The 25,526-nt window shown below is 45.2% G+C and overlaps 1 protein-coding gene across 14 annotated transcripts in view; it reads left to right on the forward strand.

Annotated features, from left to right (window-relative positions):
• rapgef2 (Rap guanine nucleotide exchange factor (GEF) 2) overlaps nt 1-25,526 on the forward strand; it is a 562,209-nt gene that overhangs the window by 468,041 nt on the left and 68,642 nt on the right. For 9 of the 14 annotated variants that reach the window (XM_038792314.1, XM_038792318.1, XM_038792316.1 and 6 more), the window contains 8 exons: nt 3,637-4,020; nt 12,786-12,997; nt 14,376-14,499; nt 15,779-15,802; nt 17,083-17,306; nt 22,540-22,722; nt 22,981-23,133; nt 25,326-25,442. In XM_038792314.1, the coding sequence (XP_038648242.1) occupies nt 3,637-4,020; nt 12,786-12,997; nt 14,376-14,499; nt 15,779-15,802; nt 17,083-17,306; nt 22,540-22,722; nt 22,981-23,133; nt 25,326-25,442 (1,421 nt within the window). The remainder of the gene's footprint in view (nt 1-3,636; nt 4,021-12,785; nt 12,998-14,375; nt 14,500-15,778; nt 15,803-17,082; nt 17,307-22,539; nt 22,723-22,980; nt 23,134-25,325; nt 25,443-25,526) is intronic. The other 5 variants (XM_038792320.1, XM_038792326.1, XM_038792315.1 and 2 more) reach the window with 4 other exon arrangements.

A 25,526-nucleotide genomic window follows, 5' to 3' on the forward strand; every position in this document is an offset into this window, starting at 1 on the left:
TGAAAAAAGCAGCTGAAAGCACGTCGGGGAGTGGAAAGGTCACCGTGGGGACGTCAAGGGAAGTGGAGGCTGGGGCACCAGGGGAGGCTGCATTGCCCACGGCTGAAGAAATTACTATGGTGATGGCCGCGGAACTCGAAAGGCAGTTCACAAAGCACATGGAAGCGATGAGGAAAGGGATGGGGACGGTATTGAAAGTGCTGGTGGAGGAGGCGATTGCCCTGGTGAGGGCGGCGGTATTGAGCACAGTGGCGGAGGTGCGGGAGCAAGGCGAGGCGCTGAAGGAAGTGGAAGAGACATTATTGCAGCATAGTGATCAAATTACCTCGATAAGGAAGGAAATGCGGAAGGTGATAGAGATCAACAAGGATCTGCGAGCCAAAATGGACGACTTAGAAAACCGATCCAGATGACAGAATCTGAGGATTGTGGGTCTTCCCGAAGGCGTGGATGGCCCGAGGCCGACTGAGTATTTTTCCACAATGTTGGCGAAGCTATTGGGGGAGGGGGATGACCCCTCCTGATATGAACTGGATCGGGTTCACCGGTTGTGGAGGCCTGTGCTTAAGGAGAGTGAGGTACAGCGTGAAGGAGAAGGTCGTGTGTCGGGAAAAGCAGAAGCGGTGGCGCTGGAGCTGGTATACGCATATATCAGGACTATACGGTGGAGCTGGCAAGGAGGCGGGCTGCCTTCAGCCGGGTGAAGGAGGCGCTGTGCAGCGTTGCGGCATAGTATACACAGCTAAGTTGAGGGTGACCTACAAATCCAAGGACTTTTATTTTGGGACGGCGGAAGCTGCGGAGGAGTTTGCAAAGGCAGAAGGACTGGCTGAATTGAGAAGTGGTCATGTACCGATGTAGCCTCATGTAACTGTATTTTCTCACTGCGGTTGGTGTATGTGCTAAATGAGCTAACGTTAGGATAACGTATATCCTTGGACAAGGGAAGCGATGGGACTTTTGCTTGCAATGATGGTTCTTTGAGGCTTGGGTGTGTATGCGGGGTTTGTGTGCAAAAGAGGATTTCTTGGTTTTCCTGGGACCGGACAAGGGGGAAAGAGACCCGGGCGGGGGCCACCACGCTGGCCGGTTTTAGCCGGCCAGTGAACGGGCGTGAGGTGGGGGGAGGGACTGCGTCCATCGGAGCCCGGAAAACAGGTTCCGATGAGTCTAGCCGGGGTGGAAAGATGGGGGGAAGGAACAGAGGTTGGGGATGGGGTTTTGTAAGAGGAAGCGGAGGGGAGGAATCAGGGAGGGCTTGCAATGTGTGGGTGTCATGTACGGTACTCTTCAGGGGATTGGATGGCATTGAATGTTAGGGGGGGTGACTCTATAAGTCAACGGTGACCATAGGGGATTCCTGATTCCTTTTTCGTTTTTTTCTCCTTTGATTGTCTCGCCATGGGAGGGTTTGTTTTATTTGATGCTTATATTGCCGGGGGGGTTGTTGTTTGAGGTGATGGGATCGATGTTGTTGATAAGGGAATTAACTTTGTATTTGTTACCGTTTACTGCTTGTGGGTGGGGTGTAAATTTTGAAGAAAATGTGAAAATGGAGAATAAAATATTTTACAAAAAAAAACTTTGCTTCCAGTTTCCACCCCTCCATCACTTTCACCTGGTCCATCTCAGACACTTTCTTCCCTTCCTTGATCTTTCTGTCTCCATTTCCGGCAATAGACAAGCCCACTGACTCCCACAGCTATCTGGACTACAGCTCTTCGCACCCTACACCCTGTAAGGACTCCATCCCTTTCTCGCAACTCCTTCGCCCCCATTGCATTTGTTCCGATGATGCCACTTTCCAAAATGGTGCTTCGAAAATGTGTTCCTTCTTCCTCAACCGTGATTTCCCACCTACAGTTGTGGGCAGGACCCTCAAAAGTGTGCGGTCCATCTCCCACGCCACTACTCTCGCCCCCTTCACTCCCTCCCAGAACAAGGATGGAGTCTCCCTCGTTCTCACATTCCATCCCACCAGCCTCCGTATCCAAAGCATAATCCTCCACCATTTTCCCCAACTCCACCACCAAACACATCTTCCCTTCACTCCCTCTGTCAGCAGAGTCCGTTCCCTCTGAGACAATCTAGTCCACGCCTCCACCATACCCAGTACCTCTCCCATCACCCATGGCACCTTCCCATGCAGTGGCAGAAGGTGTAACACCTGCCCCTTTACCTCTTCCATGCTTAACATCCCAGGTCAAAACACTCATTCCAGGTTAAGCAACATTTCACTTGCATCTCTTCCAATTTGGCCTACTGCATTCGCTGCTCCCAATGTGGTCTCTATATCGGAGAGACCAAACGCAGACTGGGTGATCGCTTTGCTGAGCATCTTCGGTCTGTGTGCATTCAGGCGCCTGACCTTCCTGTTGCTTGCCATTTTAACAAAAGACGCACATGTCTGCTCTTGGCCTGCTGCAATGTTCCAGTGAAGCTCAACGCAAACTGGAGGAACAACACCTCACCTTCCGGTTAGGAACGCTGCAGCCTTCCGGCCTGAACATCAAATTCAACAACTTCAGATGATCGGCTCTTCCCCACCTCGACCCATTTGTTTTCATACCATTTCATTTTAACTGTCTTTTACCATTTCTTTCTTTCTTAATATATATTTAATTACCCCCCCCCCCCCCCCAAATTGGTATCCACCTTTCCTTACCCTGTCTCCTCTTTGTTTGACCTTTCACATCTTTTGTTCTCTCTGGGGACTGCCATTAACACTCTTTCCCCTTGGTTTCTGTAGCCATTAGCACCCAGTTTCCCTGGGTTTCTGTGGCTATGACTCATCTTTCATTCTCACTCCACAGTATAAATATTTCCCACTTTCTCTGTCTGTTAGCTTTGACAAAGAGTCATCAGACTCAAAACGTTAGCTCTTTTCTCTCCCTACAGATGCTGCCAGACCTGCTGAGATTTTCCAGCATTTTTCTTTCGTTTAAGATTCCAGCATCCGCAGTAATTTGCTTTTATTTATTGCTACTGTTGTTGCACATAAAAATGTACAGTTGCAAATCTGTTTTGGGATCTAATGGTGAGTGATGTGAGAGATTTCAAAGGAACTTGTGCAGCGATAAGCATCAAGGGAAGTTCTGTTTCTACTCTATTACTAACCTGAAAGTAGCTCAAAAAATGGCAGGAATCGTAATGCTACAGTGCTGTGTGGGCAGCACGGTAGCATTGTGGATAGCACAATGGCTTCACAGCTCCAGGGTCCCAGGTTCGATTCCGGCTTGGGTCACTGTCTGTGCGGAGTCTGCACATCCTCTCCGTGTGTGCGTGGGTTTCTTCCGGGTGCTCCGGTTTCCTCCCACAGTCCAAAGATGTGCAGGTTAGGTGGATTGGCCATGATAAATTACCCTTAGTGTCCAAAATTGCCCTTAGTGTTGGTGGGGTTACTGGGTTATGGGGATAGGGTGGAGGTGTTGACCTTGGGTAGGGTGCTTTTTCCAAGAGCCGGTGCAGACTCGATGGGCTGAATGGCCTCCTTCTGCACTGTAAATTCTATGATAACTAATTGCTAGCTGGTATGAAATAAATTGAAAATAATTATTTTACACTGGAACAAGTGTTAAGTTAGTGTGATTACTGTGTTCTTTTCCATTTAGCTAGTGATTCTTTTTCCTTCTCAAGGTACTATCTGAAGAATAACATGGAAACAGAGACACTGTGCTCAGATGAAGATGCGCAGGAATTGCTTCGGGAGAGTCATATCACACTCTTACAACTAAGCATGATTGAAGTTGCCACCCAGCTCTCCATGAGGAACTTTGAACTGTTTCGTAATATTGAACCCACAGAGTACATCGATGACTTATTCAAACTTAAGGCAAAAACTGAATGTACCAATCTGAAGAAGTTTGAGAACATTATCAATCAGGAAACATTTTGGGTTGCAACAGAGATCCTTAAAGAGTCAAACCAATTAAAAAGAATGAAGATAATTAAACACTTTATCAAGATGGCACTACACTGTCGAGAATGCAAGAACTTTAACTCCATGTTTGCAATTATCAGGTAAATAATATATAGCAATAAAATCAACCCTTCTAAAAAGCATTTTTATTCACTTTTAATTCTTTTACTCAAAGTAGGAATGACAAAATTCTAATAGTGAATGTAAGTTTGTCAAAACCTTTTGCTGTAAATGGAACATCAGTACAATACATTTTAAATTATGGCATACAATCCAACAAAAGTACTGTAGGCGCTGGAAATCTGAAATAATGCAAGTTTATCCAGCATTTTCTGTTTTTATTTGTTTTCTGAAGTTCAGTTGAAAGTGTGCCCCACTATTGTGCATTTAGAATGTTTTAACTCGTATTCAGCCACATGGCATTGAAGTATCTGCCATGCAGCAGAGAAGGTTAAGTTGATTGAAATATCATGAGATGTATGGCAATAGGGATTCTGGAGGCAAATTCTACAGCAAAAAACATGTTAATTTCTATAGTAACTTTAATCTGAAAGAAAATCCCAAGACACTTCACCAAAAGGAAACCTACCATCCTTGAGCAGTCTGACCATTGTGTGATTCCAGACCTACACTTTCTCAGGGCATCTATAAATGTGCAATAAATGTCAGCCTTGCTGGTAGCCCACACCATGGGAATGAATTTAAAGAAGGATGCCAACCCAAAAGAGGGAGGAGAAAATTCAACTAAATGCTTTTAAAAAAGTGGAAGGTTTTAAGGAGTCTTAAACGATGAGAACGGTGAAGAGCGGCAGAGGGGTTTAGGAAGGGAACTCCAGAGCATCGGGTCTAGAGGGCTGAAAGCTGCCAATGTTATAGGAAAGGGAGGATTGCAGATGGGGATCAGTGTTGGAAGAATGGCTAATTCTTAAACGGTTGGTGTGATTGCAGTTATTTTGCTAGAATATGTTTGGCTGGGGAGGTGGGGGGGTGAAGTGTTGAGACCATGTAGGAATGTTAAATTTGGGATTGCAGATCTTAAACTTTCTGCTGGGGTTTTATAGATCACTTTAAAACGCAATTAATGGAAAGGCCTAACATGCACCCTGCTAAAAGGAATGCACAAACAAGAAGCAAATGAAACTACATTTATTAGAAAATGCAAAACATAGTATCGAATTATAGAAAGCTAATATACAAAATGGCAGCACAAAACTGAAATATGAATGAAAACATTGTGTGTTTCCATTCAAACTAGCAAGGGGAATTTAAGTCTTATCATTACACAAAAATTACTTTATGTGCAGGATATAAAACTGAGCAAAGGCTGTTGGCTTTAACTAACAATCTCAAAGTAACATTTAACAAGGTGGCTGTTATGTAGGGGCACAAGGCCTCATTATTTTCTTCAACCTTCTTATGTTTTACTGGCATAAATGAATATTTATTTTCAATTCACTAGGTGTTTCATGTGACCATTTACATTCCTTACAAGGCTTTATTGAATAACGGAGGGAGATGGTTATGAAAGGCAGGTTAATATGGGCCAGTACTGAACCAACCAATACAACTATACGGATGAAAGCAAGAACAGAAGGGGTTTGGGAGAATGTGTAAATGAGGAAGAGGTAGTAAATAGAAAATGACTCATGCTTGATATATTACTTAGCCTGAAATTAAGCTTCTACTGCATGGTATCTGCATGCTTACAGACAAAACCTGCAGCCAAAGGTATAATTTTCAAATGTGTTATGTAGGAGTTCACTTTGCTATCCTGGCAACTTCAAAGCACATCACAATGCTAGGAGCAATTAAATAAAAATGAACTTTCATCAAAATGGTATTTTGTAGAAGTTGCAACCAACATCTGTGATTGTTCCCTTATTTTTTCTCAACTCATTATATATTAGTGGAAATATTACAGAAGATGGAAAGGCATTGTACCACTGTAAAATTATAATAGCAGTCTTGTATTAAGATTATTCGGTGAAAGAAAATTAAAATGCGTCACTGTTCTTTCCAGCTGACTCTAAAGTGAAGCTTCGGTACCATTCATCAGATAAGGAACATATTTTCCTTCAAATGATGACTAACTCAAATAAACTTAGGGTTGTAATTCTTCACTTACAGAGTCACAGTAAACCAGCTTTGATTATGCAAATATGTTTCCTTCTATGGGAAATTATGCTTTTTATGCATTTAAAAATCTTAATGATGTATTGAATAGTAACAAAAGCTGGCGAACATTAAAACGCAATATTTATGGTTAGCATTCAAAAGTGGTTTGTGTATATAGTGCAAATATTGCAAACGTACTAGGAGGAGAGTTTAACGATTTATACAAATAGTGAATCTCTGAGATAATTTGTAATATTTGGATATCTAAATAGTTTCAATTACAAGACGGGTGTACTTAAATTGTAGTCCCAGTGCTGGAATATTGAAGGGGCAAGAGAATAAGTGGGTTAGACTTGCAAGTGAAGTTTCCGACAATCTTCTGTGCTTGCTGAAAGTGACTGTGGCCAAGGATGTTAATTTTTATTTTTTTTTTAAATAATTTTTATTGAAGAGATTTTTTACATGAAAATATTTACCCCACCTAACCATAGACTATTACAAAATATTCCCTCTCAACAAATATCCCCCCCCCCCCCCGCCCGACCCCCCGCGCGCGCTGTCCCTCCCCCTCCCCCCCCCCCCCAAAACAAACAAAGCAACAATTAACATCAAACATGAACTGCGAACAAATTTGCCCGCATTACAACCTTAAATAACCCACCACACCCGTTGTTGCCACCCCCGGGTTGCTGCTGCTGCGACCTCTGCACCCTATCTTTGAGCCAAAAAGTCGAGGAAAGGCTGCCACCGCCTGAAGAACCCTTGTACCGACCCTCTCAGGGCGAATTTGACCCTTTCCAACTGGATAAAGCTTGCCATGTCATTAATCCAAGTTTCCACGCTTGGAGGCCTCGCATCCTTCCACTGTATCAGTATCCTTCTTCGCGCAACTAGGGACGCAAAGGCCAGTACTCCCGGCCTCTCTCGCCTCCTGTACCCCCGGCTCCACCCCAACCCCAAAAATCGCTAGTCCCCATCCTGGTTTGACCCTGGATCCCACCACCCTCGACACCGTCCTTGCCACCCCCCTTCCAGAACTCCTCCAGTGCCGGACATGCCCAAAACATATGGACATGGTTCGCTGGACTTCCCGAACACCTGACACATCTGTCCTCACCCCCAAAGAACCGACTCATCCTTGTCCCCGTCATATGGGCTCTATGTAGCACCTTAAATTGAATGAGGCTAAGCCTCGCACACGAGGAGGAAGAATTAACCCTCTCCAGGGCATCAGCCCATGTCCCATCCTCTATCTGCTCTCCCAGCTCCCCCTCCCACTTGGCTTTCAGCTCCTCTACTGATGCCTCCTCAGCCTCCTGCATTACTTTGTATATGTCCGATATCCTCCCCCCTCCGACCCAGACCCCCGAGAGCACCCTATCGCTCGCCCCCCTGCTGGGGAGCAAGGGGAACCCTTCCACCTGGCGTCTAGCAAATGCCTTCACCTGCAAATGTCAAAACACGTTTCCCGGGGGGAGCCCGAATTTCTCCTCCAGCTCTCTCAGGCTCGCAAACCTCCCATCTACAAACAGATCCTTCAGCTGCCTGATGCCCACCCTGTGCCAGCTCTGGAATCCCCCGTCCATGTTCCCCGGGATGAATCTATGGTTCCCTCTTAACGGTGCCTCCATCAGACCTCCCACTTCCCCCTGTGTCGCCTCCACTGCCCCCAGATCTTGAGGGTGGCCGCCACCACCGGGCTCGTGGTGTACCTCGTGGGAGGGAGCGGCCATGGCATCGTTACTAGGGCCCCCAGGCTTATGTTGCCACAGGACGCCCTCTCCATTCGTTTCCAAGCTGCCCCCTCCCCTTCCATCATCCACTTGCGCACCATCGATACATTAGCCGCCCAGTAATACCCCGAAAGATTGGGTAATGCCAGCCCTCCACTATCCCTACTCCGCTCCAAGAAGACCCTCCTCACCCTTGGAGTGCCGTGCGCCCACACGTAGCTCATGATGCTGCTCGTCACCTTTTTGAAGAAGGCCCTAGGGAGGAAGATGGGCAAGCACTGAAATAAAAACAAAAACCTCGGGAGGACCGTCATTTTAACGGACTGCACTCTGCCCGCCAGCGACAGCGGCACCATGTCCCACCTTTTAAATTCCTCCTCCATCTGTTCCACCAGCCTGGAGAAGTTCAACTTGTGGATAGTCCCCCAGTTCCTTGCCACCTGCACCCCTAAATATCTAAAACTCTTTCCTGCTCTCTTCAACGGGAGTCTCCCGATTCCCTCTTCCTGGTCCCCTGGGTGTATCACAAATACCTCACTCTTACCCAAGTTTAGCTTGTACCCCGAAAAGACCCCGAATTCTGCTAGCAGTTCCATCACCTCCGGCATTCCCCCTTCTGGGTCTGCCACGTATAGCAGCAGGTCGTCCGCGTATAGCGATACCCGGTGCTCCTCCCCGCCCCTTGTCAGCCCTCTCCACCCCCCTGAGCCCTCAGTGCCATCGCCAACGGTTCAATTGCCAGTGCGAAGAGCAGGGGGGACAAGGGGCACCCCTGTCTGGTCCCCCGGTGGAGCCCAAAATACTCCGATCTCCTACCATTCGTCACTACACTTGCCGTCGGGGCCGAATAGAGCAGCTTCACCCATTTAATAAATCCCTCCCCAAATCCAAACCGTTCCAGCGTCTCCCACAGGTACTTCCACTCCACCCTATCAAATGCTTTCTCCGCGTCCAATGCCACCACTATCTCCGCCTCACCCTCCACTGCCGGCATCATGATGATGTTTAGCAGTCTCCGCACGTTCGTATTAAGCTGCCGCCCTTTCACAAAACCCGTCTGGTCCTCGTGTATCACCCCTGGCACACAATCCTCTATCCTGGTAGCCAGGATTTTTGCCAGCAGCTTGGCGTCCACATTCAGGAGCGAGATAGGCATATATGACCCACACTGCACGGGGTCCTTGTCCCGCTTCAAGATCAGAGAGATCAGTGCCTGCGACATTGTCGGGGGCAGAGCCCCCCCCCTCCCATGCCTCGTTGAAGGCTCGCACCAGCACAGGGCCCACCAGATCCGCATATTTTTTGTAAAATTCCACCGGGAACCCGTCTGGCCCCGGCGCCTTCCCCGACTGCATATGCCCAATCCCCTTGACTAGCTCCTCTAACCCTATCTGCGCCCCCAGCCCCTCTACCAGCTCCTCTTGGACCTTGGGGAACCTCAGTTTGTTCAAGAAGCCCTCCATCCCCCCTCCCCTCGTCGGCGGCTCTGACCGATACAGCTCCTTATAGAAGTCTCTGAAAACCCCATTTACTTCTGGCCCCTTCTGCACTATGTTCCCAACCCTCTCCCTCACTCCCCCAATTTCTCTAGCCGCATCCCGCTTGCGGAGCTGATGCGCCAACATCCTACTCGCCTTCTCTCCATACTCATAAATCGCGCCCTGCGCCCTTCTCCACTGTGTCTCCGCCTTTCTGGTGGTCAACAGGTCAAACTTAGCCTGCAAACTACGCCGTTCCCCCAGCAGCCCCTCCTCTGGTGCCTCCGCATATTTCCTATCCACGTCCAGAAGCTCCCCCACCAGCCTCTCCCTCTCCTGTCTCTCCCTCCTCTCCCTATGTGCCCGTATGGAGATCAGCTCCCCCCGGATCACCGCCTTCAGGGCCTCCCATACCATCCCCACCTGCACCTCCCCCATGTCATTAATGTCCAGATATCTTTCAATGCTCTTCCGGACCCTCTTATACACCTCCTCATCCGCCAGCAACCCCACATCCAGGCGCCACAGCGGACGCTGGTCTCGCACCTCCCCCATTTCCAAATCTACCCAGTGTGGCGCGTGGTCTGAGACCGCTATGGCCGAGTACTCCACTTCCCGTACTTTCGGGATCAGTCCCCTGCTCAATACAAAAAAGTCAATTCTAGAATAGACTCTGTGGACATGGGAGAAAAAGGAATACTCCCTCGCCCTCGGCCTCCCAAACCTCCAGGGGTCCACCCCTCCCATCTGCTCCATAAACCCCTTTAACACTTCTGCCGCTGCCGGCCTCCTACTCGTCCTTGAACTCGATCTGTCCAACACGGGGTCCAGCACTGTGTTGAAGTCCCCCCCCCATGATCAGGCCCCCTGCCTCCAGGTCCGGAATGAGGCCCAGTAGGCGCCTCATGAAGCCAGCGTCGTCCCAGTTCGGGGCATACACGTTAACCATCACCACGTTCTCCCCCTGCAGCCTACCCTTCACCATGACATATCTACCCTCTTTATCCGCCACCACCTCCGCCACCACGAACGACACCCTCTTCCCTACCAGGATCGCCACCCCTCGGTTCTTTACGTCCAGTCCTGAGTGGAACACCTGTCCCACCCACCCCCTTCTCAGGCGGACCTGGTCCGCCAACTTCAAATGGGTCTCTTGTAGCATTGCTACATCCGCCTTCAGTCCCTTCAAATGCGAGATTACTCTTGTTCTCTTGACCGGCCCATTCAGCCCCCTCACATTCCAAGTGATCAGCCGGGTCGAAGGGCAGCCCGCCCCTTTCCCCTGCCGACTAGCCATATCCTGTCACCTGCTCGCCCCGAGTCAGCCCTCCCTTTCTGACCCGCTCCCCATGGCGATGGCGCCCCCCCCCCCACCCCTCCAGTCCTCAACTTCTCCTCCCTGGCCTTTTCAGCAGCAACCCGGTGGCCCCCCCCTTCCCCCCCTCCCCTCCCCCCCCCCCCCCCCCCCCCCCCCCCCCCCCCCCAGGCTAGGACCCTTCCTAGCCGCGATGCACCCTCCATAGTACTTCCGTAAGTCAGCTGGTTTACGCTGACCCGGCTGCCCCTGCCACACTCCGGCTCCTCCCGGCATGGGGGACGTCCCCCCCCCTTACCACCCCTCCTTGACCCCGCTCCAGCGCGGGAAAGGGAGCCGTTGCTGACCACGCCCCTTACTCCCACCCCCCTCCCTCCTCTGCTCCGTGCGCGGGAAACCAGAGGAAAGCCCGCGCTTTCGCCCTGCCCCTCCCCGCCCCTCCATCTTCAGTTCCACCCCCGTCCCCGATCTCACACCGATAAATACAAAACAACCAAAAACCCCACAAGAAACACATACCCCCGGCACTCCCCCCCCCCACCCCGCCCTCCCAACATAACATCATAAATAACAGAAAAAAGAGAGAAAAAACTGGTATAGAGAACAAAAAGGGTCCAAAAATACGGCCAAGTGAAAATCCAACCAAAAGAAAGCCACGTGTCCAGCTTAAAGTACCAGAGCGGCAACGACCGCCAAGTATCCCCTAGTTCTAGTTCGAGTCCAGCTTTTCTTCCTGGACAAAGGCCCACGCCTCCTCCGGGGACTCGAAATAGTGGTGCTGGTCCTTATAGGTCACCCACAAGCGCGCTGGCTGCAGCATCCCGAATCTGATTCTCTTGGCATGCAGCACCGCCTTCGTCCGGTTGAACCGGGCCCGCCGCTTTGCCACCTCCGCACTCCAGTCCTGAAAGATCCTCACCGTCGAGTTCTCCCATTTGCTGCTCCTCTCTCTCTTGGCCCACCTCAGCACCCTCTCCCGGTCACTGAATCGCTGGAACCGAACCAGCACCGCCCTCGGGGGTTCGTTTGCTCTTGGTTTCCTGGCCATTACTCTGTCGGCCTCCTCCAATTCCAGGGGCGAAGGGACGGCCCCTGCCCCCATCAGTGAGCCCAGCATTTCTGCCACATACCCCTGGAGGTCCGACCCCTCCAGCCCTTCTGCCAGGCCCAGGATCCTCAGGTTTTTCCGCCTCATGCGGGTATCCATCTCCTCCAATCGGTTTTGCCATCTCAGGTGGAGTGCCTCGTGCACCTCCACCTTTCCCACGAGGACCGTGGCCTCCTCCTCCCTCACAGTCATCTCCTGCTGCAGCTCCCGAATTGACGCCTCTTGGGTCGCCTGTGCCCCCATCAGCCTGGTGGTCGTCGCGTTCATCGACTCCAGCAGCTCCACTTTCAGCTCCGTGAAGAAGCGCAGGAGAACGGCCTGCTGCTCCTCCGCCCATTTCCTCCAGTCCTCGGGTGCGCCGCCGGCCGCCATTTTGGATTTCTTCCCCCGCTTTTTTCGGGGAGCTGCTGCCGCTTTTTTTCCTGCCCCACTTCGGGTGACGACCATAAATTTTTCGGGGTTCTCCTCTGGGAACCTTCCCCCACCGGGAATTGCCGTTCCAGCGCCGTTAGGGGCCCTCCAATCGGCCCGAAAACACCTTCCTAACAGGAGCAGCCAAACGTGCGACTTAGCTGGTCATAGCCGCAACCGGAAGTCTCCCCAAGGATGTTAATTAACCTTCATTACTGTTTTACCTGAATTCTGTTGAAAAAGAATAGTGGGGATCAAGATTGTCAACAATATTAAAGCTAGTGCTGGATGATGCAAACAGAATGTTTGTTTTCTGCTTGAAGTTCAACAATGTAACATTTATTTTAATCTATCTTGGAAACTATGAAATTATAGTGGTATAGGTTGTGCTGTGGATCTTGATGCTCCATATGTAAATTAGGGTTCCTGTTTATAAATATATGCCACGCCTTTTGCTGAATAGCTTTGGCCGTTGATGGTATGAATTGAATCTTAACCATGGTCTTTGTTTCAAGCCATAATGCCATCCACATATTTAATGGTTCATACGAAAGAGGGGAGAAACACATTTGAAATATTGGGGTTTAGTTAAGGAAATATATTAGATGGCAACATATGTTAAGTTGATGGTTTACTTTTTAAAATACCAATTTAAATGTTGTAAGTAACACTTACTGTATTTTCTTTGTCTGCACACAAAATCTAGTGGTTTATATCTTGCACCGGTGGCAAGACTGCGGAATACTTGGGAAAAACTTCCAAATAAATATGAGAAGTTATTTCAGGACCTTCAGGACCTCTTGGATCCCTCCAGAAATATGGCTAAATACCGCAATGTTCTCAACAACGAGAACCTGCAGCCTCCCATTATTCCTCTCTTCCCAGTGATCAAGAAAGATTTAACATTCCTGCATGAAGGTAGCTCTTTTTTTTTTTAATTGTGATGGTGGCTCTATTTTTGTAGTTTGTTCTCCTTGATGTGTCACTGCTGCCTTCACACCATTCTCTTGATTTCCGAATAATTGCTACATTAGCTCAGTTTGCACTAGCATTTATTTATATTGTGTTTCACCAATCTCTTTACATTCCAAACTAAATATGCCAAATTCGAGAGAGATTTGTTGCATCTTGTTACCCTACGTGCGGCCATATACAGATTATCTATAGCATACATCTCTTTACCAGGATGTTGTATAAATTGAACATGCACTAAGCGTGTTTCATTATATCAACTGCTAATTTCTCAATAGACTTGTAATAACTACCTTATGCCACACTAGCAATACTCTGTATTTTATACATTGTTGTCCACCATGACTTGCTGCACTAGCCACAATTTATTAGTGGAATTCAATGGAGAAATGTCGCAGTTAACTTGTAGTGAGTTTTTCAGGGAGTTTCCTGCCAGCTCTGTCGGCGAGTTCCCCACTGCTATCCAATGACACTTAAGTCACTTTTTTGGGGCCTGGGGAGTTTCTCATTGGTTTAGCCCACACGTAGAATTTTTTTCAGTACTGGGGAGCTGAACTCCAAGATCGGGCCACCATTTTGAAAGGGTGCCTTGATCTCTAAGTAAGCTTGTGGGTACCCCACATGCCCCACCCATGGGAAATGTCAACTCCTAACACCCCCCCCCCTCTCACACGCACACACCCCATCCCCCCCAACCTCCCTGAGACCCCCTACTCAACTGCCCTTCTGGAGTTGATGGAGGGGAGGAAGGCCGACATTGTGGCCTTTGCCTCTCTACTTGCCCGGCGAAGGATTTTGCTAGAATGGCGTTCGGTGATGCCGCTGGGGGTGGCAGCCTGATTGGGGGACCTGTATAACTTTCTCCGGCTGGAGAAGATTAAGTTTAAATTGAGGGGATCAGCGGAGGGCTTTGAGACAGGGTGGGGACTGTTCATGACCATGTTTGAGGAATTATTCGTCATGGGGGTGGGTGGGAGCGGAGGGGGGGGGAAATCTTGTACAAACTATGAACTGAGATGTGAAGAATGCACTTCGATTTATTTATGCATCTGTACTTTCGAACGTGTTTGGAATAAAATACATTTTAAAATAGTTTATACTGGTTTATGGTCAGTGCAGTCTTCCTCCTACCAACATCCCTAGTATTGAAATCAATATATGTATGCAGTCTCATTCAGCCCTTATAACTTTAAAACATTGAAATTTCCTAATAGGGCCTTGGTCTTTCACCTGGATTCTCTGAAAGTAAATTAGACATTTTGATGTAAAATAGAGGTTTATCTGGCTGTCCTTGTCAGGAGTCATTTTATTTTTCCTTCCTTAGGGAATGATTCCAAAGTGGAAGGTTTGGTGAATTTCGAAAAGCTACGGATGATTGCCAAAGAAATCCGTCATGTTGGCCGTATGGCTTCAGTTAATATGGATCCTGCTGTGATGTTCAGAACAAGGTTAGTTTTTATCAGTTCACAGAATAATGGAATTCATAGCAATATAGGGCGAAATTCTCCGACCCCCAGCAGTGTCGAAGAATCGCCTGGGGCCGCCGAAAATCTCACCTCCGCCGTGGCAGAGATTCTCCGCCACCCGGGAAGTGCCGGTGGCGGGAATCTCGTCGCTCCGATCGGCGAGGCCCCTGCAGTGATTCTCCGGCCCGGATGGGCCAAAGTCCCGCCGCTGGGAGGCCTCTCTCGCCGCCGAGGTTTGAACCACCTCTGTAACGGTGGGATCAGCGGCGCGTGCGGGCCCCGGGGTCCTTGGGGGGGGGGGGGGGGGCGATCGAATCCCGGGGGGTGCCCCCACCGTGGCATGGCCCGCGATCGGGGCCCCCCGCTCAGACTCCGGGCCAGTGCCCTGGGTGCACTCTTTCTCCTTCCGCGGCCGCCACGGCCTCCGCCATAGCGGAAGAGAAACCCACATCGCGCATGCGCCGGTGGGTGACGTCAGCGGCAACTGGCCGCTGACGTCACTGCCGGTGCATGCGCCGACCGGCGAAAGCCTTTCGGCCAGCCCCGCTGCCGGGGGCGCCAATTTTCTGCGCCAGTCTTCTGGTGCCAACCGCTCCGGCGCGGGGCTGGCTTCCAAAGGTGGGGAGAATTCCCCACCTTTGGGGAGGCCCGACCCCTGAGTGGTTGGCGCCACTCCCCTATGCCGGGACCCTCCGTCACGCCGGGTAGGGGAGAGTCCAGCCCATAGTCTGAGTCAATTAAAATCATTCATTATAGAGATTATAATTCCTTCACAAATAGGGCTAGCTGTGGTCAAAAGTGCTTTTTGTTCTTAAAAGAATAAGCACAGGGATCATATCTATCTGGAAGTGATAGCAGTAGTGATGCTCTGAGAATACATAACTGACTTTTCATTAAAGTAATCTGTCCAATGTTTTTTACATTTACTTTATATTTATAGAGAATGGTGGCAAAACAAAATCTCCAATTAGCCTTCAATTATCCTATGAAATGTCATTATAATCATAAAGTTGTTATTAAATTACTTTTTACAGTGAAGGGTGAAAGTTCTCTGACTGCACTGGGGAATGTTTGCATTTAATTCAGTATGTTCGATCATGGTCAGCTTCTGTGTTGTGACGACTGAAGTGACCAGGCTGTGTTATGTCCCTTGGCTTCTGTTACTGCTTGTCTGAGACCTGGTCTTTTCTGTCTGAGCTTGTGATCTTTCTCTGTCTTTCTTCTTAATCCACGCTTCAATATTCATGGCTCTCACTTACAGGAAGAAGAAGTGGAGAAGTCTGGGGTAAGTGGTGTACTGCAGGCACCAAGGACATTTTTTTGTTAACAGCTTGCATTTTCCCTCTGCTTCCTTTAAGCTTTGACATTTTTCAGTTTAACCCTTTTGTGCTCTGGCCTCATATTGAATGATCTTTAACTACTCACATGAGTCTATTCTAACATTGCTTAGGCTACTAAGGTAATTTGAGTGACTTCAGAAGCAATAACTTCAGAATCATTAAAGCACCCCAGTCCCTTAGAAGTTGCACATTTAACGATGGTTTGAAAACAAAATTCATATCTATATATCCAGAGAGACAATAACTATTCAAAGTAAATATTTTATGGATAGACAATGGATTTAATTGGCAGCTGTAAATTTGTGGGCAATTATGTATTATAATTACGATATGCTTATCCTACCGTTCCTAAATCATTAGGGGGCTTGGGTTTGCCTTCTGGTTCCATCAGTGTTTCAGTTTCATGTTAGGCTTGTATCTGGTTTAATCAGTGGGTCAGTTTAATCCTGGGCTTGACAGTAGTTAATAGAGGTGCAAATTAATAAATTTGGATGCTTGTAAATGTAAACATTTGTTTTTATCTATTGTAACTTAATTTCCTTTTACAGCAAAAATTTTGATAGGTATTTATACATTTTAAAAATACTATCAATGTAATTTTTATTGTAAAGTTGTATTCTAAATATGCACCTATGATTAGGGAAACCCTGGTAACTCAGGTGATCGGAGCGATTTTTGAAGTCTCAGCATTCAGTGACTTTTGGGCTAAGCTTTGAATGGAATGCAGTGCATTACTGTATTTGTTTTTTTGATCATGTGTAGAAGTTCCAAACTACGAGAACAAAAGGGACTGCACCTTCTTGCTAACCATCAAGTGGCATAGAGTAATATTAAGACAATTTGACAATTTAGTTTTTAATGTAGTCAGGATTTATTACAGCTGCTGTTTAATATTAGTCCTGCATGAGCTTCGATCCTACTCCAACTCTTTTGCCGGAGTTGTAATTTCTTTTAAACTAGAGGGCAGAGATGCTTATAGTGGTGTAAACTTTGGTTCCCAACTTGAAGCAGAATAGGATTATCTGCAGAGTAGTTGCTGTATTTTATTTTTCTTTCACTCTTCATTCCTTTTCTTTCATTTTTGTCTGTCTGACTTATGGAATGAGGCATGTGTTATTTTGAGCTTGAACAAGACTGACCTCAATCTGACCTTTGCATGTCCCAGTCTTTGACCTTCCATGCTGAAACCAGCGGCATCTCTCTCTCTTTCTCTTCACTGTGGCAGGTCGCTTAGCCAGGGCAGTACAAATGCTGCTGTGCTGGATGTGGTACAGGCAGGGGGACACAAAAAACGGGTACGCCGCAGCTCATTTCTCAATGCCAAGAAACTCTATGAAGATGCACAGATGGCTCGGAAAGTAAAACAATACCTTGCAAACCTTACTCTGGATATGGATGAAGAAAGCCTGCAGGCACTCTCAATGCAGTGTGAGCCAAGTACTAATACGTGTAAGTCACAATTTTGTTTTAATGTTCTTTGACGAAATGTTGATTGATTTGCATTATATCAGATTTCATAAAGTTGTTAGTTAAAGGAACATTCAACTTCATTTCAGGTGTGAAAATTAATAAATTACGGTTTTGAAATAGTTGATAAAAATAACAGTAATCTTGACTTTCAATGTCACATTTTGTTAGTAATTTATATTATGGTTCTTCTGCATAATTAGAATTAGGTAATCCCTTATGAAAATAGGATTTCAAATTCTTTGTGATCATCAAGAGCAATTTATAATGTTCCAGGCTGTGTTTCAAATAAATATAATGCTTAAAGATTTCCTTTAAAAGCCAAATTTTAATTATCCGTTGAGTGAACCACATTTCATGACTAATATGCCAATCAAATTTCAAATTGAAGCTGCTGTCATTGCTGTTCATTTTGCAGATCTAAGAGAGTGACTATCTTCTTGTCTGAACCAATTTAAGCTATCAGGACTGAAATGTTCATTAATATTACAGTTCAAACCACCCCATTTCACTTCTTCAAAACCTATTATATTTCAAACTTTTCTCAGTTCTGATGAAAGGCCACCGAGCTGAAAATTTAACTCTTTTTCTTTCTCCCCAGAGGCTGCCAAGTCTGCTGAGTTTTTGCAACATTTAGTGGTTTTATTTCAGATTTTTAGGATCTGTATTGTGCTTTTGTGTCCAGAATGGACTACATGACAGTGCTGTGTTGATTAGCACCACATGGACAAATATGGCTAGGAAGGGGATGTACAGTTGTAAAGTAAAGTCAGAGGTGATAATCAAATAGCAACATGATGGCTCCCTGAGCTACTGTGTGTTTGAAAATGTCATGCCTACAAAAGTAACAGACTTGTAGTGCATAACATAGGATGTAAGATTACATAGGTGTTTGAACTTTTTTATCTCTTGGATGACTGGAAGAAAATTTCTAGGACATTTCCTTGGAGGAGAGTGCCTGGGTCAGGTTGCATCCACAGTAAACCAGATTTTACATGGTTTTACGAAAGAAATAGAAATAGTTGTTCTGGGGCATATGACTATTTCTTGATCCACATTTCATCATCTTCTTGGCATTGGTTCTTAATGAGGTTTCAACAACAATAATTTAATTTACAAGTACAGGTTCAACAATTTCAAGTCAGGTCTCTTGGCTATTTCTGCAAAATGTTTATAGTGCTGGAAGATAGATTTAAAATATGCAAAAATGTGTTAATGATAAATCTAGAATTTTTTTGAAAAGGGCTTTGAAAATGATTCTTTAGAAAATTGGTGAGCACCAATAAAACAGCAGGCAGGTACGTGGGCAGAAGCTATCTTCTTGATTGAACCAGTTTAAGCTATCAGCACCGAAATGTTCATTAATATTACAGTTCAAACCACCCCATTTCACTTCTTCAAAGCCTATTATATTTTGAACTTTCGAATTGTAACAAAATCCTTACAATTTGTAAGACTGTGAGGGAAGAGTACTGAACCATAGGAGTGATAACACTGACCAATAGGTATATTTTATGGTAAAACAAACTTTAATTTAAAAATTGAATTAACTATATCAACAGCAAGGACATAGCCTTACAATTAACAGTTAAAACGGTTCTTAAATAAAAGGGGGGGAAACTTTAACTCACTATCTACACTTGTCACTGTATATTCCAATTAAGCAACCCAATTTGGTTCAAATGCCACATAAGCTAGCAATCAAGATTTCTTTCTTCTCTGTGCAGAACTTTGGAGAGAGTCCCTTTCAGGATCAACCTGAAAATTTTCTGTCTTGTCAGACTAAAATCCTATGGCAAGCTGCAAACTACAGACAGACCTGGCTCCTCCCATTCATTACATCACCTGTATCCCAAGCATAAAGCATATATTCCATTAGTCTTCCATATGTAAACAAGTAAATAATTAAAATCAAGGATTATTTAACCTTTGCAACCCCTTAATTACAACTATCATAGACATACTGCTTGTATATATTTGAACCCAGGGTTTTAATGACATTATTACAACAAAATACAATATGTAATAATTTCCTACATTCATCACAATCACACTATCTAATGCGATCATCTTCATGGCTTATAAATTTAGTTGCACTAATCATTTTATTCATTATTTTACAATTTCAGGTAAGTATTACTATCAGCAAGAAGTAAAGAGACAGATTGATTATGTTGTAATACTGTAGACATATTGCCAAAAGTACATGTTTAAAACTCAGTTTCTGTTTTATTTGGTAGTTACAGGTCACATTTATTAACCATTCTACTGTTGCTGCATTGATTATGTGAAATTTGGTTTCAGCCATGGAAGTTTTATGTAGAAAAATAAATAGAAACACGTTTGAGTTAAACATTGCTGATGGTGTTTAAATTGGGAAACTGAGAATTTAAAGAACTGGGTAACTTATGTCTCAAATCATGGACAAGTGTGAACATCCACCAAAATATGTGCATCTTAAAACAATCAGTACTTTCATGAATTCGGGAAAATGTGCAGCCATAAGTCCTGGATGTAGTTGACATATATCATGGTAACTTCACAAAATAGTGAAATATAGAGCCAGAGTTTGATTTTTAACAATTACTACTGATTTAAAGTGGTGGTGACTCTGGGTAGTCCAAGGACTCAGACGCTTTAATGTGTTGACTTTTATATGGAGCTGTGTTTAAAATCATTTTAAGGCCACTGCTCACACGAACTGTCTGGTGAGCTTGTAGCGCACATTGAAATGAGCAGGTTCGATGTGGGCCTCACCGAGACGTGGCTTCAAGAGGATCAGAGCTGGGATCGAAATGTCCAAGGATCTGTGTCATATCAAAAGGACCGGCAGAAAGGCATAGGAGGCAGGGTATCCTGGTTCGTAAGAAATTAAATTAAATCAATATAAGGTCAGAATGCGTACAATCTGTGTGGATAGAGTTGAGGATTCGCAAAGGAAAAAAGACCCTGATGGGAGTTACATACAGGCCCCTAGCAGTAGTCAGGATGTAGGACCGAAAATAAATCAGGAGATAGAAAAGGAATACAAGACAGGGAAGTCAGGGTCAACATAAAAACTAAAGAAAAAGCATACAATGTGGCAAGGATTAGTGGGAAGCCTTTAAAAGCAAGCAGAGGACAACCAAAAAAGCAATAAAGGGAGGGGGGGGAGATGAAATATGGGTATAAGCTAGCTAGTAATATAAATGAAGAGTACAAAAGTTTTTTGGATATATAAAAGGTAAGAGAGAGGCAAGCATGGGCATTGGACCACTGGAGAATATGGCTGGAGAAGTAATAATAGGAAACAAACAATTTGCAGAGGAACTGAATAGGTACTTTGCATCAGTCTTCACAGTGGAAGACACCAATGGCATACCAGAACTTCAAGAGAATCGGTGGGCAGAGGTGAGTGTAGTGGCCATCGGTAAGGAGAAAGGCATGACACCAGGAGAAGCAGAAATGAACTTTTTGGAAGCTAAAAGGTTTGAAAGTGGATAGATCACCTGGACCAAATGGATTACGCCCCAGGGTTCTGAAGGAGATAGCTGAGGAGATTGCGGAGGCATTGGTGGTGATCTTTCAGGAATCACTGGAGGCAGGGAGGGTTCCAGAGGACTGGAAAGTGGCTAATATAACACCCTGTTTAAGAAGGGAGGGAGGCAGAAGACGGAAAATTATAGGACAGTTAGCCTGACTTCAGTCATTGGTACGATTTTAGACTCCATTATTAAAGATGAGATTTCGGAGTATTTGGAAGTGCATAGTAAAATAGGGCAACGTCAACATGGTTTTGTCAAGGGGAGGTCATGATTGAGAAACCTGTTAGAATTCTTTGAGGAGGTAACAAGGAGGTTAGACAAAGGAGAACCAGTGGACTAGTGGTGTTCCCAGGGGTCAGTTGGGACCTCAGCTATTCATAATATACATTGATGGTCTGGGAGCAGGAACTGGGGGTACTGTTGCTAAGTTTGCAGATGATACAAAGATATGCAGAGGGACAGGTTGTGTTGAGAAAGCAGGGAGGTTGCAAAAAGACCTGGACAGGTTAGATGAATAGGCAAAGAAGTGACAGATAGAATACAGTGTAGAAAAGCGTGAGTTTGTGCACTTTGATAGGAAGAATAGAGGCATAAACTATTTTCTAAATGGGAAACGGCTTCGGAAATCAGAAGCACAAAGGGACTTGGGAGTCTGAGTTCAGGATTCTCTTAAGGTTAATATGCAGGTTCAGTTGGCGGTTAGGAAGGTAAATTTAAGAAATATTTTGTTGTAAAAGTATTAGACTGGTTGGTTTACTGGGTTACAGAGCAATCTTCACTTTCTGCTCAAGCCCTAACTGAAGAAAATACATGGCTAGAATTAAGGGCTCCTTCTGGTAAAGCACACTGGCATTGCAGTTTATTCTATCTGTCTTCATAGTCATTTGTTTATTCCTTCTTCTCAACTTCTAAAACTGCAGGGCAATTATTGTGATTTAAAAAGGTCCTTTCCAACTTTCAATTAAGTCAAAGGCAGGGACGGTTGAGGTAGGCCTTCCCATCCCTAAGCCAATTAAGGTCCGTAAATGCCTCATCTCTGCCATTGATATTCTGCCACGGACCAGTGGTGGGTTCGGGTTCCCTGGAAACCTACCTGCAGGTTTGGGTGGTGGTGGCATGGGGAGGGGGTGGTATTGCAGTATCCCTCTGAATGAGCACCGGGGGGAAAATAACCGCCTGTGCCCCACAATGTGTCGAGCCCCTCACTGGCCCCAGAGAACCCAACCAACTTAATTTTCCTCTGGGCATCCAGCCTGCTCCTGGTCCTAGGCCTACTGCAGTCCCAGCAGTGGCCACCATTCAGATTAGCTCTATGAGGTGGAGTCTTTGCCTCTAAAGTCCTGGGAATCCTGATGGCAAGCAGGTATGTGCCTTTGGGATTTAATGCCATTGGGGCTTCCGTTAATAGCTTTGGAGCGTTAAGCCGGTGGGCAAGGCCACCACCCTACTCATTAAATTCAGCCCAATGTTGCACTTTTGAATCAAAAAAACAAGGACCAAAAATGAAAGTAAAATCAAGCAATATCAAAATGTTTGCAGGTAAAGCTAATTCCATCATATTTCATTACCCCAATCTGAGGTATGCATTTCTTTATAAGTGTCAGCAAACTAAGTGTTTTAAAATTGTACGTTGGAATCTTGCATTTTCAGTGTAATCTGTACACATATATTTTTTCTTCATTGCCATCTAGTACCCAAAAGCACAGGTGAAAAGAAAGTAGGAAAACTTTCAGATACATCTCCAGTCGCTGCAAGATCAGGAGTGCAACATCAGAAACAGCAACAGCAGAAAGTAAATCAGGCCCTCCAGGTCCCAGCCGTCTCATTGTATCCATCACGCAAGAAAGTGCAAGTTAAAGACCTCCCTCCATTTGGTAATAGAATTTTGAGAATAATTTTCTGCTATGCTTTTGAACTGAGTGTTTGTGATTTTTTTCCTTCCACAAATGAATGAAAATGTATGAAAACTAACCTTTCTGAAGAGTCAGTTCAGTGCAATAGGACGTTTTTCTTATAAGGACTTGAAAATTCAAATAGCTTTACTTTATAATTGTAATATTATTTTGCTTTTTGCATGTTGCACTGAAAAAGATTACCTTATCTGCATTACTACTTTAATTTCTGTCATCAAGGTACACATTCTCCTCAAGCTTTGAAGAAAATACTGTCCTTGTCTGAAGAAGCAAATTTAGATCGGAATAAAAAGCAGGCGGAAGATACTATATCAAATACATCATCTCAGCTATCGTCTCCTCCCACGTCTCCTCAGACCTCACCAAGGAAAGGTAGTATCTTAGAAAGAAAATGCACCAGATCCCATGATGGGCCCATTCCCAAATCCATGAAAAACCAGTGTATTAACTAATGAGATGTGACAGAGTCACTGGTATGATCTGAGATTTTCAGTCTACTATATGCATATTTTTGTCTACTTACCCCATTTGCCCGAAGGCACTTCTCTACCCTATGGTGGTCATTCATGTGGTATGTGCACTTGTATTAAGAGATATCTGGGGCTGGATTTCCAATCAGTTGTCATAAACCAGAGATGGCACCTAATTCCGGATTCCCACCCTACAAATGCTGTAGACATCGAGATTTTCAAATCTTCGGCCAATTAAAGGCCATGGAGCACGGTCACCATCCAATTCAAGCCTGAGGGCAGGCTTCGATTGATGGTCACACCCGACCAAGGTGACAACTGCCAATCCTGAAGATGAAGACTGCGAGGGACAAAGGAAGGTGATTTTATCCTGATGTATTAAAAAGCCACAGCTGCCTACTATGATCTTGGAAGAGTAACCCTCCAGATGACTGCAGAAACCGCAGTTGTAGCCCAGCTGTTATTCATTTGGGGAGAGGACATAGTCCAGGCCAAATGTGGGTTGCCCGCAATGCCAGCTGGAAATTGCAGTCAGTATGGGAATAGGGACTATTCAATGTCAATAATTGGCCTTAATTGACTGTACCATGCTTCCTAGCGGGCAGCAAATCCGAACCTGAGTCACCCTCCTCCAAAATCACTCAGGGCCAGGATTATGGTGGTTGGTGGCGCCAAATTGCGTACACACCTGCCTCCAATCTGGACTCAATACTACTTTAAAATCCAGTCCATGGTGCTTGCTAGTTATAAGTTACCCAATGGTTATTTTTTCAAAACGGAAAGAAGCTTCTCATAGGCTAATAAACATGGTTCTACTGACAAATGGCAAAGCTATTTTACAAATAGCTTATTACATTTAACCTACTATTATCAAATGTTGTATTAAAATATTGTACCATCTATTTTCACACCTCTGATACTATCTATTGCAACTGGCTCCAAGTGCTTTGTAAATTTTATTGTTTGTAATGATGGAAGTAATTCAGCAGTTTCTCCATTCACCATACTTCTATAGAAATAATTTAAGCTACCACAGGTGCATTTACTTTGTGCTTAAAATTTGTACCTCTTCATTTCAAACAACAATTGACCTGCACGGCAGCAATCCAATTGTAAATTGTGAGGAAAAAAAGTTCTGTTTCCCCTGTTCCACTTGTTGGCTCAGGTCTTGTATTGCATAATTATGTGACCTTGTGAGAGTATAAATGTTTAAATATTTTGCCACCATCACTGTATCAACTAATAGCTGCTTAGCTAACTAACACAGCATGATAGAGCCTAGTGTTTTACAATTGAGTTAGGTGATTTTTAGTTCAGCCTTTATGCTTCTGCTTTGAAAGGATTCGGTAAGTCCTTGAATAGAACCATCATCTCATAAGTGACCCAGAACATTTCAATAGGAATTCGCCCCACGAGCAGGTTACTTGTGGAAAACTTATTGGAAAACATTGTCCAATCCTGTTTTCCGAATCAAAGAGGTTGAAACTCCTTTCTTCCAATTTAGGAATTTTGACTTCTTCCAAGCTGTGACCCATACAAGAAAGCAGTGCTTATATTTTTCACTGTTATGTAGTTAAAGGGTGTTGTTGAAAACTATACTGACTCCAGATATTCACCAGATTACATGATTGTGAAAATGTGCATATTCTTCCTGTAAAGATTCAAGTAAATCTGGTCATGTTTTTCATTTTAAGACAAAAGTGTTAAAACATTGGCAGTGTACAAATAACCAGTATGAGGACATGCCATTTAACAATGTAGGCCTTGACCCATGCCAGGATATGACTATCTGATGTACTGTGAATTTGCCAGTTAGAGCACATGGCAGTTATTTTGTAAACATTTGGAGTTTTTGTGCGTGCAATCATTTAATATTGTAGATAATCTGGCATTTTTTTGTGGAGAGAGAAAACTTAAACTTTCTGCCATCTAATTATTCTTAGTTAAAGTCCTGAAGAACTTTCTCTGAATTAGTCAGGCTGACTTCACCGCTGTGAAGGTTGTCTGGATAAATGAGAGCCTGGTTCTGTTCAAGGGAGATTCAGTGAGTGTCAGATTTGATTTCTAAATTGGTTTTCTCATCCTGTTTGTCAGGTGGCAGTAAGCTGAGATCTCATGGCTCCAGACAGTCGGACCTATCAGGCTCTTCATCCTCTCTTGGAAGTGAAAACAGTAACAAGAATAACAATGCACCACGGACCTATGGGATAGGTGGGGTTGTTGTATAAAGAAAAATGTACCAGATTGGTTGGGGCGGGGGTTGTGGGAGGTGGTTGGTAGTCTTAGGGTATTTAA

The sequence above is a fragment of the Scyliorhinus canicula genome, chromosome 3 (assembly GCF_902713615.1).
Source record: "Scyliorhinus canicula chromosome 3, sScyCan1.1, whole genome shotgun sequence".
Classification (NCBI taxonomy): Eukaryota; Metazoa; Chordata; class Chondrichthyes; order Carcharhiniformes; family Scyliorhinidae; genus Scyliorhinus; species Scyliorhinus canicula.